Source organism: Lontra canadensis, unplaced genomic scaffold (genome assembly GCF_010015895.1).
Source record: "Lontra canadensis isolate GAN:19392208 unplaced genomic scaffold, GSC_riverotter_1.0 scaffold6, whole genome shotgun sequence".
NCBI classification, from domain to species: domain Eukaryota; kingdom Metazoa; phylum Chordata; class Mammalia; order Carnivora; family Mustelidae; genus Lontra; species Lontra canadensis.
This window is the reverse complement of record NW_022631000.1, coordinates 35474275-35489739: the sequence shown is the minus strand read 5'-3', so window position 1 is coordinate 35489739 and position 15465 is coordinate 35474275. Positions and strand designations below refer to the sequence as shown.

At 40.0% G+C, this 15465-nt stretch overlaps 1 protein-coding gene across 5 annotated transcripts in view; it reads left to right on the top strand.

The window, feature by feature from the left end:
- The window catches only part of VEPH1 (ventricular zone expressed PH domain containing 1), a 246357-nt gene that overhangs the window by 62004 nt on the left and 168888 nt on the right, over window positions 1-15465 (top strand). For all 5 annotated transcript variants that reach the window (XR_004382083.1, XM_032852594.1, XM_032852593.1 and 2 more), the window contains exon 5: window positions 5337-5503. Coding sequence is in view for 4 of the 5 variants with exons in the window: in XM_032852594.1 (XP_032708485.1) it covers window positions 5337-5503 (167 nt within the window). In the remaining variant the exon portion in view is untranslated. The remainder of the gene's footprint in view (window positions 1-5336; window positions 5504-15465) is intronic.

Below are 15465 nucleotides of genomic sequence, written 5' to 3'. Positions count from 1 at the left end.
AGAATTAGAATTAATTTTAGATTAGAATATTTAGAATTATTCTATTAGAATTATTCGAATTAGTTTTTAGATTAGAATTAGATAATTAGATAATAGATAATTAGACAATAATTAGAATTATTAGAATTAGACTTAGTCTATTAGAATAATTAGAATTAAACAAACCTTTTTCAAAAAAAGCGGTAAAGAAAGGGGAAAAACATAGACAAAGCAAGATGAATAAAAAACACAAGATGGGGGATCTGGGTGGCTCTGTGGGTTAAGCCTCTGCCTTCGGCTCAGGTCCTGGGATGGAGTCCCACATCAGGTTCTCTGCTCAGCAGGGAGGCTGCTTTCCCCTCTCTCTCTGCCTGCCTCTCTGCCTACTTGTGATCTCTCTCTCTGTCAAGTAAATAAATAAAATCTTTAAAAAAATGTAAAAATAAATTCAAATATACCAATAATCATCATAACTATTAATAAAACAAACTTTCCAGTTAAGAGACATAAGATGTCAAGTAGGAATATTTTAAGTCCCCAACTATAGGTCACTTACAAAAGCCACCCATAAAACATAAGAATCTAGCGATGCCCAAAGTAAAAAACTTGAAAAAAGCAGGAAAAGAATATACCAAGCAAATGCAATTCAAAAAAGCTAGGATAGTTATAGTTATATCAACTGGAAATAACTATAAGGGAGAAGAGGATAAAGTATGGTAAACACTTTACTAGCATTATTTAGTAACAGTTTCAAAAAATATATGCTAAAGACTGACAAAATTATAAGGAGAAACTGACAAATCCATAACGATGGGGGAGATTTTAATATACCTCTCTCATAACTAAGTTCACTGCTGTCATAAATGGCTACTCAAATTCCCCCCCCAAAAAAACACCTGCTAAAACATACAGAAACTTATGGTACATGAAGTTTGAAATAATGAAATGTATAGAACATTGTCCAGAAGGTTTAATAAGCAAGTTCTACCAAACATTCAAGGAACATATAATCCTCTTCTTATACAAACTGCTTCTAAGAATGAAGTGTGCAGGAATGTGCTAAATACTTTCTATATGTGTAGTACCTATGATACTAAAAAGAGACAAGGACAGTATAACAAAAGGTCAGCTTCATTCAAGAACATAGATGCAAAAGCTCTAAATAAAATATTAGCTAAACGAACTTGGCAATATATGCATAAAAATACATTATAGCCAATCAACCAAGTTGAGTGTTACTCTAAGACTGCAAGATTGGTTAAAATTAGAGTTATCAATTAATTACATGAACAATTTAGAAGAAATTATATAATCATGTCAATAGATGCAGAAAATCATTTAATAAAATTCATCATTTATGTACAGAAACAAAAATAAAACAGAAATAACAAAATTGATAGAGCCATATACATATATAATGATGGGTCCTTAGAAACACACTTCTTAAAAAGAGTAAAAACAAAAGGATACCTTGGACACTAGCTCTATTCACTGAAGTACTGGAGGTTCTAGCCAGGAAAGTAGGATAAAAAAAAAAAAAAAGCATTAAGACATAAGAACAGAAAAAAAGTTGATTGCCTATATACAGAACATCTAAGAGACGCTGAAGACAGATTATTAATAAGAGAATTGAAGTTTTATTGGCTGAAAGATCAACACAAAAATCAGCTGCTTTCTTAATACCAGCAGACGACTGATGATACATTTTTTAAAAGTTTCCATTTACAATAGCAAAACAAAAATGAGATACCTAGGAATCACTTTTAATTAAAAGAACATAAGATGCAGCTAATATCACAAAACTTTATTGAAAAACATTCTTTAAAACCCCACATAGATGGAAGGACATATGTTTTTGAATGGTAACACTCAATTTTATAAAGATGTCAATCATCCCAAATTAGTCTGTACATTCAGTATGGGAGAAAAAAATAAAGTGGTTTTTCAAGGAAGTTGACAAAGTAATGGTAAAATTTATATAGAGGAACCAAGAAGAATTTGAAGTAGAAGATAATTTGCCCCATGAGATATAATGATTCATTATAAAGTTACTACAATTAACAAAATGTGTAATTGGTAAAAGTATGATAAATACCCAGAAACAGACCCAGACATATGAGAAACCTTACATGTGAAGAAGGTATTAAAAAATTGGAAGAGAAACAACTGACAACTTGATAAATGCTAGGACAATTATTTATATACACACAAAAAATCCATTCCTCATGTACAAAAGTAAATTCCAGATGGATTAAAGACAAACATGAAAAACAAAACCATAATGCTTTTAAGAGAAAAATTTTATGAACCTAGGCTAGAGAACGATACCTTAATAACAAAAAAAAATTATAAACTATAAAGAAATTTTAAAAAATCAACTACATTGACATTGCAATAAAAAAAAACAACTAGTGTCTAGAATAAATAAATAGCTTCTACAAATCAAGAAAAAACACAAACATCCCAGCTGAAAATAGGCAAAAGATATGAATGGTCAAATGGTGAGAGGGGAAATGACCTGTAAACATATTAAAAGGATGCTTAGCTGCACAAGCAGTTAAGGAAATGAAGATGAAAACAACAAAAAAATGAGATGCCATCTCACACTCCATCAGGCTGGCAAAAACCGATGTCTGTCAAGACCAAATGTTGACAAAGATAAGGAACAACAGAAACACTCATATTGCCGGTGGGTGTGTAGGTTATTATAGTCATGATGGTAGGCAGAATAATGCCCCCCCACAAATGTTCACATCTTCATCCCCCAACCTGTGGACATGTTATTTCACTGCATTGAAAATTAAGGTTGAGGGGAGCCTGGGTGGCTCAGTGGGTCACGACCCTTCAGCTCGGGTCATGATCCCAGGGTCCTGGGATTGAGCCCCACATCGGGCTCTCTCCTCCACGGGAAGCCTGCTTCCTCCTCTCTCTCTGCCTGCCTCTCTGCCAACTTGTGATCTCTGTCTGTCAAATAAATAAATAAAATCTTTAAAAAAAAAAAAGAATTTGGGCCACTAAGTTTTTGGTAATTTCTTATGGCAGCTTAGAAAACTAATACAACCACACTGCAGAGAAATTTTGGAGAATCTAGAAACTTAACTCCCAGGGACATAGTCACTGCTTTCTGCTTAATTATGTGACCCAGGGACCATCAGCATCATGTGAGAGCTTGTTAGAAATTCAGATTCTCAAGCCCAAACTCTGAACCAGCTGAATCAATATACCCAGGTGATTTCTAAGCGATTAAGCTCGGAGGCCATACCCTAGGGAAGATCTTCCATTTAGGAACAAAGAAATAGGTATAAAAATTGCAGTGCTATTGGTAAAAAGCATCATCATCATCATAGCAGTGTCTTTCAACCATAGAGTATATGAATAAATTATTGTCTGTTTATACAATAGAATACCATACAGCTGTGAGAATAAGTGAAGGAGAGCTTTTTGGAGCTAAAACTTCAACACGGTGTTGAATGTTAAAAAAAAAAAAAGTTCCAAAGAGATTTGTACAGTATGAATATTATTGATATAAAATTTTAAAGCATGCAAAACAACACCATAAAATGTTTGTTGGTATAGACACATGCAACTAAGAAGTAAAAATATCCATGAAGATGATAAATACTATCTTTAGGATGGTGGTTGCCCTTGGGGAGAATAGGAAATGAGTGGGATAGGAAGCCATTTTGGCATGAGGTTTTTTGACAAAGCTAGCCGGTGGGCACAACCCTATTCTTTATATTATTACCTCATTTGCCTAATGTCTTAAAATATTCTATAATTTTAAAAAAAGTTAGTTTATAAATGGAATTTACAGGATTTCTCTTTTTGCTTCTGAATTTATAGAATTTCTACCTCGAAGTGTCTTCATCAGTTTCTAACTTAGAAAAAAATTTTATGCAATTACTTTTGCATCATTTGATCAAAATTCAAGTCAGCTGAAAATGACTAATCTGGAGATTTTCCCTTCAAGACTCTCAGGATGTCTAATGAGTATCACACCAAAAGCCTTATACCAGTTTCCTGTCTTCGATTCCAAAAAGAGTGCTACTTATCATGAAATTTTTTAGGGATTGGTCAGTGTGTCTACATAATTAAGCTCTAAGATCTATTGTACCCTGTACAGAGTGGGCATTACATTTAAAATTCCTGCTTGTTTAAGGAAAAGCTCTTGGTTAAAAGAGAAGGAAAACAGATAAAGCAATGTGTTGTGTATGGACACAACTTGTTTTAAAAAAGAAAACCCTGAATATTTCTAGTACTTTGCAGTCCTTGGGCATATGACCGAAACCTTCTGGAGATTAATTCTATGAATCACATGTGGGAAAAGCAATTCTCATTATTAATCATCACCCATATACATTTAAGTTGATCCAGAATCACCCTTCTACTATTTTTAGTCACTGGTATTCTGAAAATGATAGTCTTTTGTCCAATTCTCATATCTAAATGTCCTTTATATGTGGACACATTCCTTCTGTTTGAGAAAGGTCTACATACGTGTAATCACTGGTGCTTGATTCCTTCTGTGTCCTTCTTCTATATACAAAAGCCAAATTTAAAGTAAATAGACACAAAAAGAATTTTCTTCAAGAAATCCCTAGAAACCAATTCTCCTGAGACATTTAAGTACGTGAGAGGCTTTTGAGAAAAAATCCATACCATAAAGTGATAAGCAGATGTTTCCCATATGTCGTTTGCAGATAAGTCCCTATAGCTTAGGCAATATCTTTTCTGGAGATTTTGCCATTTTAAATCCAGTTGTCCATACATGTCTTTGAGGCAAATCATGTGTGACAAAGAAGCTGAATCTAAACTTCCCTTGAAATAGTACAGAAATTGGGGATTTAAATTTGCATTGCTACTTTTCTGACTATTCATAAAAATAAGGCACCTTTGCCATATGTCAGTTGTCTTAATCGTGCCCCCATATCTCTCAGGAACGTGGATACATTCCTCTGCACTTTTTTTGGTTTGGTTTCATGCTTATGGCACTGCTTAGTTTTCATTTAAACAGCATCCAAATGTTTTTTCTCATCAGGAATTCTTTGTCAGAACAGTTTCCTTCTTAAGGGTGTGGTCTGGTTACTGTCAAATTTTCCTCTTTCCCCGTGGTGCCTTACTCAGGAAAAGTTTTCATTAGATAATAAATAAATGAAATATTCCCTTGTATGGAACCCATTTAAATCATGCTTTAGTGATTTTTCAGAATAAGATATGGTGTTATTTTTAGCAGAAGACTTGGCCCTCACTCCTCACTATTTAATGAATAAGTGCAAAGGTTATTGCATTGACAATAACTGTGTTTCCACTGCCCTTGAGCTAATAACTCACCATTCTCGGTATTGTTCCCTCAACAGGCAATGCCATGCTGTTGAGGGTGTTGCCCGCGGTGTATGAAAAGCAGCCTCAGCCAATCAACAGACACCTGACAGAACTCCTGGCCTTGATGTCTCAGCTGGAACAACCAGAACAGTACCATCTTCTCCGGCTTTTGCATGTAGCCGTGAAGAGAAAGCAACCAGAGGTACAAAAGCAAAAGCACATCATGTATTTGATGGTCCACACAACCAGGCATGTTGTTTCTGGGTATGAGAACAGGATATGTGCTTCAGGTTTCCGCTCCTGTGTGCCCAAACACACCCATCTTTAAATGAAAGCACTCATTCGCTTTTTCTAGACCCATGTAAGTGAGGAGGTGATGGCAGAGGTTGGGTTCTGTGTTATGTTTCCCCAAAGAAACAGAACCAGGATACATATATCGTGAGCAACTGGGATTGGCTTACGTGACTATGAGACTGAGGAGTCCTGCAGTACAACCTTTGTACACTGAGGGCCCAAGAGAATAAGTGGTGTAGTTCCGGTCTAAATCCAAAGGCCTGAGGAGCAGAGGAATCAAAGGTGTGAGCCTTGGTCAGAGTCTGAAAGCTTCAGAACTGGATGGCTGGTGGTGTAAGTCATGGTCTAAGGCAGGAGTGGACCAATGTCCCAGCTCAACCACTCATACTCAGGCCCTCAGCAATTTCGAGGAGGCCCACCCACATTGGGAAGGGCAATCTGCTTTACTCATTCTACCAATTTAAATGCCAGTCTCATCTGGAAACACCCTCAACAACACACGCAGAATAATGTTCAAGCAGGCATGTGGGCACTCCATGACCCAGTGAAGTGGACACATAAAATTAACCATAACAGGCACAGTACTAAAAACAGAACAAGGGTAAAACCTGTCACTATGGCAGAAAAGCTTGAATTGAAATTGAGTGTGGCCATGCAGGCCAGGAATCTGGTTTCTCAGAAAAGGCCAAGGAAATGACCTATGCATGGGGAAGTCAGCCTGGAGTGACAGCAGAGCCTTGTTTTCTAGGTAGCAAGTTAGTTGCTGATTTTTTAGAATCAAATAAAAGATTGAAATAATTAGGATGATTGTGATTAGCAGTCACAGAACACCCAACCCATGTTGATTTAAATAATAAAAGGAATTTATTAGCTAATTAGATGGGGCAAAATGCCTTCTGATGAGGTGGTTGATCCAGGAGCTCAAATAATACAAACAGAACAGTTTTCCTATTCTCTATTTCTCAGATTTGATTTCTGATTTTGGGTTCCATTTTCAGCAGGCTTTCTCCTTGTGGGCTCCATACAGGTCCAAGGGGCTCTTGAGGCACCATGCTTCTTCTGCCTCCCCCCACCCCACCAACATCCAAACAAGAGTCCTGGTATTCTCTGTTTAGGACACACACTGTACCCCTGGTGCTTCTGCTGACCCCCAGTGATACTCAGAGACTAAAGACTGCTAGGAAGGGGAAAGTAGAAACGGATTACAGAAGGTACCCAAACATGTGCTCAAGTGAAGATTAAAGGTCAGCCCAAGGTTTTATCAATCATGGTTGCAACTCTGTTTCATTTCCTGAGTGAACATTAAGGTGAATACTGGAACATTTGAAGTCAATATTCAAACTGTTCAAAGAAAAGCAGGCAAAAATGGTCATATGTGTAATTAACCACAATAGGCTGCCAATACCTGGTGGTAAGGAATCATTTCTTTTTTTTCTTCTGTATCCCAGACCTTGGCATAGTACCCAAAAACACTCAGTAAACATTCATGAAATGAAACAGAATAAAACAGGGTGATAAATGTTCTACAGATGGTACAAACAGAAAGAGGGGCAATAAATTCTGCCTTCGGGAGAAATAGGTAACATGAAGATTCACAGTGGGAAGGGCCTCAGGGCTAGACCTTGAAGAATGGGAGATTTTGGTCCAGGTGGAGCAGAGGGGCAAAAGGCCTTGAGGAGGTGGAGACAGGGTTAGGTTTGGGAAGGGGCCCTGGATTCTGCCTTTTTCCAGATTCTCAGGTGATGCTTTTCCCACTGCTTCAGACCACACTTTGAGTAGCTAGGTGGGAGGTTGGGCAGAGGATTGGGGCATATATGTTACCTGGTGCGCGTTTTTGCTCTTGCCCATAGAGCAATATATTGTCATTATTTTTCCATGACTGTCTTTCCTAGTGTGCTCTAAACTCTTTGAGGGACATAGGACCAGTGTCTGCATATTCACATGCATTCCCTAACATAGTGCTGCACACACAGTAGGATTGCAATAAAAAGTTGATGAATTCAGGGAGGAATAAATCACCAGAAGAGACCAAAGAGCCTGGAGACCATGGAGAACCAGGGAAAGATGTTGAGGTTCCGAAGGGTGAAAAGTGACTCAACAGGATCAAGATCTGGAGAAGTAAAAGACCTCGGAGACAGGAACTGAACTTAGCTTTGACGACCGGGGACTCTGCAGGGCACTGCCTATGTGGGTGGGGTGAGGAGTGGTGGTCCTCTATTATGGACTGTGTGTGGAGGAAGGTTAGGAATTGACTTCACGAATGCAGAAGTTTAAAGAAATAAGGAGAGCTAAAATAAAAACCAGTCACAATGAAGAGATTGCAGATGTGGAACAAAGTACTAGCTAGAATCAGGGGCTAGAGGCAGTTGGAGAATGAATACCAGAGTATAAGTGGAGGAATCAGTTTGGGAAAGAATTAAGGACAGAAAGTTGGAGCAAAACTGTAGTAGAGTTTGGGCAAGGAATAGAGTTGAGGGATCACTGGATCACCTACGTGGAGGCTTGGACTGAAGGGAGCAGAATGGGTAGGGTATTTGTTTCCCAGCCCTGCTGAAACAAATGACCACAAACTTGATTTAAGACAACACAAATTTATTATCCTCCAGTTCTTGAGATCAGAAGTCCCAAATGGGTCAGCAGGGTTGCACTCCTTCTGGAGGCACTAGGGGAGAAATCTGTTTCTTTGCCTTTTTCCAGCTTCTGGAGGCTGCCTGCACTTCTCAGCTCCTGTCCTGCCTCCTTCTCACCTCTGCTTTTCTCATCACATCTCCTTCTCTGACGCTGAGACTCTTTCCTCCCTCTTCTAAGGGCCCTTGTTGGTGCCACCCAGATGATCCATGATTATCTCTCCATCTCAAGACCTTGAGCTTAATTATACCGGCAAAGTCCCTTTTGCTGCACAAGGCAACATCTTCACAGGTTCTGAGGATTAGGTTGTATATACATCTTCGGGGAGTCATTATTCTGCCTACCACAGATAGAATCTGGGGACCAGATGATATGGGGGAATGGGGAGGGGTGACCAAAACACCAAACTTGGTTTCATAAAGGAGCCAGCTGGCATGCCATTTTATTTGCAGCCTGCAAACAAGAGCAAAACATAGTTTTTGGAAAAGCAGGGTCAATAACAATTCAAAGGGGACCTAGGGAGAGTCACTTAATTCAATTTATTTCCCATGGGCTAAAGGCTGGACATAAACGTAGATGAAACCAGCAGGAGGCTCACTTATAGGAAGGGGAAGAGAAAAGACTTGGGGTCTTCCAACCTAAAATGATGGGATCCAAGAGTAATGGTGGCACCATGGGTGACATTCAAAGAGGTCTCATCAGACACCTGGTTATAGCTCCTCTGTGGCTGAGACACAGAAAAAGACATTTATAATCAGGCCCCTGACCACTATCTGTTCTGATGGGGCCTCTTTAACTCCCAGCACCTTGAACAATTACGGGGTCCTAAACACCCATGGTTGGACACTCTCCTCTCAGTGCACTGAGTTTTTATATACATACTGTGTTCTTCTGGAATGTTCTTCCCTCATCACCACTACCACTCTTTCTGGACTGACTATTCCTGGTCCTTAGACAAGTACTTCTATGTCGGTTCTTGCCAGGAATCTTCTGACTCCTTCCTTCCCCACCTCTCTGCCATACCAAATTTCACACTGTAATGAATCTGTCTCTATTGGACTCTCTCTGAACCACCTTGGCTGTGATGCAAATGCTGGAGACATGAAGACGACTTTGTTCACCACTATGTGCCTGAGGCCTTGCATAGTACCTGGCACACAGAAGTCACTTCATGAATATTTCTTAACACAGATGAGTTAGTATTAGTGCCTAAATTTGCAGAGGACCTTATCAATCATAAAGGACTTCTTTTTTTTTAGTATCTAATCCTACCAATCATTTAATCCTACCAATTTATTTATTTATTTTAATTTTAAGATATTATTATTTATTTGTGACTGAGAGAGATAGCAAGAGAGGGAATACAAATGCAGGAAAGTGGGAGAGGGAGAAGCAGGCCTCTCTCTAAGCAGGGAGCCCAATACAGGGCTCAATCCCAGGACACTGGGATCATGACCTGAGCCAAAGGCAGACACTTCACAACTGAGCCACCCAGACACCCCTAATCCTACCAATTTAATTTACTCCTACCAATAACTCTATGATGTGTTATTTTTTTCTCTATTCTATACCAGTCAAAATGGATGTTCTGGGAGGTTAACTTGCCCCCATCACACAAGTAAGTAAGAAGTAAGTGACAGATCTAGGACTCTAATCCCCAACCTCCTTCTCTCTGGAAATAACCAAGTACAATTCACTGCACTTTGCAGCTATTGTATTTTTTACAAATTAAAGTTCTGTGGCCACCTGGCATCAAGCAAGGCTGTGGTTACAATTTTTCCAATAGCACTTGTTTACTTTGAGTCTCTGTGTCACATTTTCATAATTCTTGCAATGATTCAAACATCTTTATTACTATTATATTTGTTATAGTGATCTGTGATCTTTAATGATAGTATTGTAATTGTTTTGGGGTACCCCAAACTGCACCCATAGGGATGCAAACTTCATAGATAAATGTGTGTGTTTTGACTGCTCCATTAACCCTCCATTCCCCATCTATTTCCCTATCCCAGGGTTCCCCCATTCCTTGAGACACAACACAATTGAAATTAGGCCACCTAAGAACCCTAGAAAAGCCTCTAAGTGTTCAGGTGAAAGGAGGAGTAGCAGCTCTCTCACTTTAAATAAAAAACTAGGCATGAATTAGCTTAATGAAGAAGGCATGCCAAAAGCTGACATAGGTCAAAAGCTGGGCCTCTTGTGCCAAATATCGATCTCTTAGCTAAGTTGTAAATGTAAAGGAAAATTCTTGAAGAAAATTGAAAGTGCTACTCCTTTGAACGCATGAGTGATAAGAAAACAAAACAGCCTTATTTTTGCTGTGGAGAAAGTGTGAGTGGTCTGGATAAGAGATGAAACCAGCCATGATGTTTTCTTAAGCCAAAGACTAATGCAGCTCAGTTCTGCGAAAGTGGAGAGAGATGAGGAACCTGCGGAGGTGAAGTTTGATGTTGAAGCTGTAACAAGCTATGCAGATGATCGAGCTAAGAAAATTCATGAAGGTGGCTGCACTAAACAACAGATTTTTCCGTGCTAATAAAACAGCCTTTTCTTAGAAGGAGATGCTGTCTAGGAATTTCATTGCTAGAGAGGAGAAATCAACGCTTGGCTTTAAGACCTCAAAGGACACCCTTCTCTTTTGTTAGGGGTTGCTGCAGTTGGTGACTTCAAGTTAAAGCCAATGCTCACTGACCATTTTGAAAATTCTAGAGCCCTTAAGAATGATGCTAACTCCACTCTGCCTGTGCTCTAGAAATGGAACAACAAAGCCTGGCTGACAGCACATCTGTTTACAACATGGCTTACTAAATATTTTAAGCCCACTGTTGAGACTTACAGCTCAGAAAAAGGAAGAGAAAGAGATTCCTTTCAAAATATGATGGCTCATTGACCATTCACGTGGTCACCCAAGAGCTCTGATGGATATGTACTATGAAATCAATGTTTTCATGCCTGCTAACATGAGTGGATCAGTGAGTGGATTTGAACTTTGAAGTACTACTACTTAAGAAATACACTTCATAAGACTGTAGCTGCCATACATAGTGATTCCTCTGATGGATCTGGGCAAAGTAAACCGAAAACCTTCTGGAAAGGAGTTACCATTGTAGACATCAGTAAGAACGTTCATGGTTCATGAGAGGAGGACAAAATATTATTGTGAACAGGAGTTTGGAAGAAGTTGATTCCAACCTTCATGGATGACTTTGAGGGATTCATGACTTCCCTGGAGGAAGTAACTGCAGATATGGTAAAAATAGCATGAGAACTAGACTTAAACAGGAACCTGAAGATGAGACTGAATTGCTACAATTTCATGATAAAACTTTTAAAGATATGAAGACATGCTTCTTTCGGAGGAGCAAAGGAAGTGGTTTCTTGAGCTGGAATCCACTCCTAGTGAAGAAGCTGTGGAGACTGTTGTAATGACAACAAAGGATTTAGAATCTTACATACACTTGGTTGATAAAGCAGCAGCATGATTTGAGAGTATTGACTCCAGTTTTGAAAGCAGTTCTACTGTGGGTAAAATGCTATCAAATAATATTTCATGCTGTAGAGAAATCATTTGTGAAAGGAAGAGTCAGTCGATGTGGTGAATTTCATTGCTATCTTATTTTAAGAAATTGCCACAGGACCCCAGCCTTCAGCAGCCATCACCCTGATCAGTCAGCAGCCATCAACATAAAGACAAGACCCTCTGCCAGCAAAAAGATTACAATTCGCTGAAAACTCAGATGATGGTTAGCATTTTTAAACAATGTATTTTAACTGAGGTATATACATTTTTTAGACATAATGCTATTGCACACTTAATAGACTACAGTAGAGTATAAACATAAATTTTATATGTGCTGGGAAAGCAAAAAAATTCATTTGAATCTCTTTATTGGGCCGTTTACTCTATTGTGGTGGTCTGCAACCTCTCCAAGGTGTTCCTGTAGGGTTCCCAGCTGGTTACAGGAAGCAGAGGATGGTAAACAAGGGGCACTAATAGTTTTTGAACTAATGTCAAGTTCTGGACACTGTGTAGGTGTTTTACAACATTATCTCACTTATTCACCACAACAACTTTTCCTTTGGTCAACAGAAAAGTCAACGTTTGGAGAGGTTAACAACTGTGGTGGTACAAAGGAATGACAGTGAAGTGGCTTTTCACAGTCTCTTCTTCTTTACCAGCCCCTCCAATTTTCATATGGGCAGTGTCTGTTTCTCCCACTGTTCATTATAGTCATACTGCCCTCCCTGAGACTGCCACTTACAGAAGATCTGTGGCTGTCACTGGTTAGATAACTTTCCTAAAGCCATAGATTTAAGGCTGGGCTACATTGTAAACCCAGTCTAATTCTAGCTGTTGAGATCTTTTGGCCTCAACACCCTGGAAAAAGGCTGTCAGGCTGTGGCTTATGAAGCAGATGGGAATTCCAGAGGGCCCAGTAGACGATAGCAGTCAGAAAGGTGAGCTAGATAGGAGAAGAAGGAATAAGTAAGACTGAATGAGGAGGAGGAGAGAGTGAAAGCAGAGTCCCATAGGCATTGTGAGTACTGAGTGTGAATCCCAGAATGAAGAAGCAAGGGTTTAGGAAATCCACAGTGATGTGAATGGACCCTACCTGTGCCAGGGCCCTAATGGGGGAAGAAGTTAGAGCAGGAGAAAGACCCAAACCTTTGTTTCCCATCAGCACTCCCCTTCATGTTAAAGCAGCCCCCACCAGCCTCCTATGGCTTATCACACAGTTCTTTGGGAGCTCACAATTGATTACTGAGGTGTGTAGGCAGTGAGCCAGAGAAGTGCCAGAGTCACCTTCTCTCTCACACATTCCTTAATTAGACAGTGGGCAAAAAAGAAGCAGGACAGGGGTGGGGATGGGTGTTGTGGCCAGCCAGGCAGGTGGGTTCCCTTCCTCCATCACTGCCCTCTGGGTATCCCTCTTTCAGGAAACTATCCTTTCTAGCTGGAGGGAGGGAATTCCTGGCTGGTGATTCAGGTTGGAACCTCCAGAGAATCCTCAGGGTCCATTTATAGGAAAAGGCTGGGTGGTCAGTTTTCCAAGTGGCCTTTTGGGGCTAAGTCTGTATTCTTGGCTGCCATAAGCCATGCTGTAATCTAGCCAACAAAAGAAAGAGAATTTAGTAACACATAAGAGCCCATCTGTTATTATCCCCAGGATTTGGGCCTCTAGCCCCAACTATACAGAGATGAGTGGCAAAAAATAGCAATGTCAGCCCTCTGTTGATTAATGTCCAAACCCAGAGAAACTGCTTTTGTGGTCTGGCTCCTAGAGGAGAGAGTCATTTTCTTGGACTTTCCCTCAACAGCTCTGAGCATTCCTATTCATGTACCTAATCGTGCAGCACCTACCCCAGCATCATCTGGCTGACAATACTCAGAGGTCACTTTTGGTACTTATTTAAAATAAGAAGCTATTTGCAGAACATTAAGAAGACTGAGTGATGGAATATATAGTCTGTTCTACAACAGTCTTTGAAGCAGAACCATCATTTTAAGAATATATATTTTGTCAGTATGGTAAGAGTGATTAGCAAAGGATGAATGACAGTTATTACAGAGTTTTGGAGATTAATAGATTGTTAATGCTGGCCAAATTAATTAGAAGATAAAATTGAGCCTGAGGACCAATTTAAGAGGGAGTACATAATCACACATGTACACACATATACACACACACAATAACTCTACCTTTTATTCTATGCATAAGAATTGAAGAATCATTTGTTGCCAATTAAGTTATGGTGCTATGTCTTCAGATGGCCCTACCCTCAAGGTCCCCATGGCCTGGGGTGATGAGATGCAATGACGAAACTTGAGGTCAATGACAAGATGCTAAATCTGTCAGCAGACTGCTCTGAGAGCACAAGAAAGACAGTGATTAAGTCTGCCCTGGAAGGAGTGGACAAGTCAGAGATAGGTGCCTATGTTTAAAAATACTTACTTTAGAAGGTCCTGATCTGAGCCTCACCTGCATGTTCTCCCAATTTCCATGCATTCCGTCGTCTATTAAATGTAGTCCAGATAACTGGGACCTTGGAAATCTTTTCCTATGTATCATCTCCTTCCTGCTTCCAGGGCTTCAGCAGGCCTGGTCCCTGGATCTGTTCTCCCAAGGACAGGCCATGCTGATAGTGTGACCCCACAGGCCTGAGGTGTGTCCCAGATGAACTTGCATATGTGGGCTGGGGTATTCACATACATGCATACAAGACTCCTTGCAGGGCAAAGCTGGGGGAGAAGGAGAAAAGAGGGACAAGAAATGTGGTCTAGGGGTCATTTCTCTCTGGTCCCTATACCCAGGCCAAAACTTCCAAATTCAAATCAGGCCTCCTCGATTGTTATAAAGGTATATGTGTCAGGTGGAGGAGTAACTGCTGAGTATTTGAGTGCGTGGTGTGATGACCTTTATTTGTCTTCTAACCCCTGGTTCTGCACGTGTTCGAGTGGGCTGTGGGGAATGGTTCCCAGAAGTAGAGCCATTTGAGATGGGCTTTGAAAGCATAAGTGTTCTCTCTGTGTTCGGGCCAGCTGTGGGTGATCAGTGGCATGTCTCTGGGTCAGAGTTCATGGTGGAAGAGGCAGTAGATATGCCCACCAGTGAATGCCATGGCATTGGGATTCCAGCTGTGGGCCATGAGAAATCTTTGAAGTCTTGACATGATTCTAATGGGGTTTTAGGACAATGACAGCAGAATAGAAGGAAGAGAGATTTGAGGCCAGGAGGTCAGTTGCGAAGCTCTTTCAGAGGTCTGTGCCATGAGGTTTATGGCCTGAACAAAGGCCATGTCGGCTTGCTCTCCTCCAGCCATTGATGCTGTCTTAGTGGCTACTCTGCTCTCAGTGATGACAAAGCTTTCTCTGAGACGTGAAGCAGCCCCAAGTGAAGGAGCATGAAAGAAAGCAGCTTAAGGAAATGCCCTGTGTTTAGAAAATAAAATTCCTTCTTATCCAAGAATAATCTATCTAAAGCCCAAAGTACCACTTGCTTTTCATATGTGTGATAAACTTCAAGAAATATCTATCCTTTCTATCACCATCATAATAAGCTTTGGGCTATCAGGAAATGGCAAAATAATCAACTTTTGTTTAACTGGTAAAATTACTTTGTTTATGCTATTCAAGGCTTCTCTTCTCTTTGCTTCTATGGGTTCAACTCTGCCTAAACATACATGTATTCGCCATGAGCCAGCTAACTAGCTAGCTTGCTCGCTTTTTTTTTCCTTTTT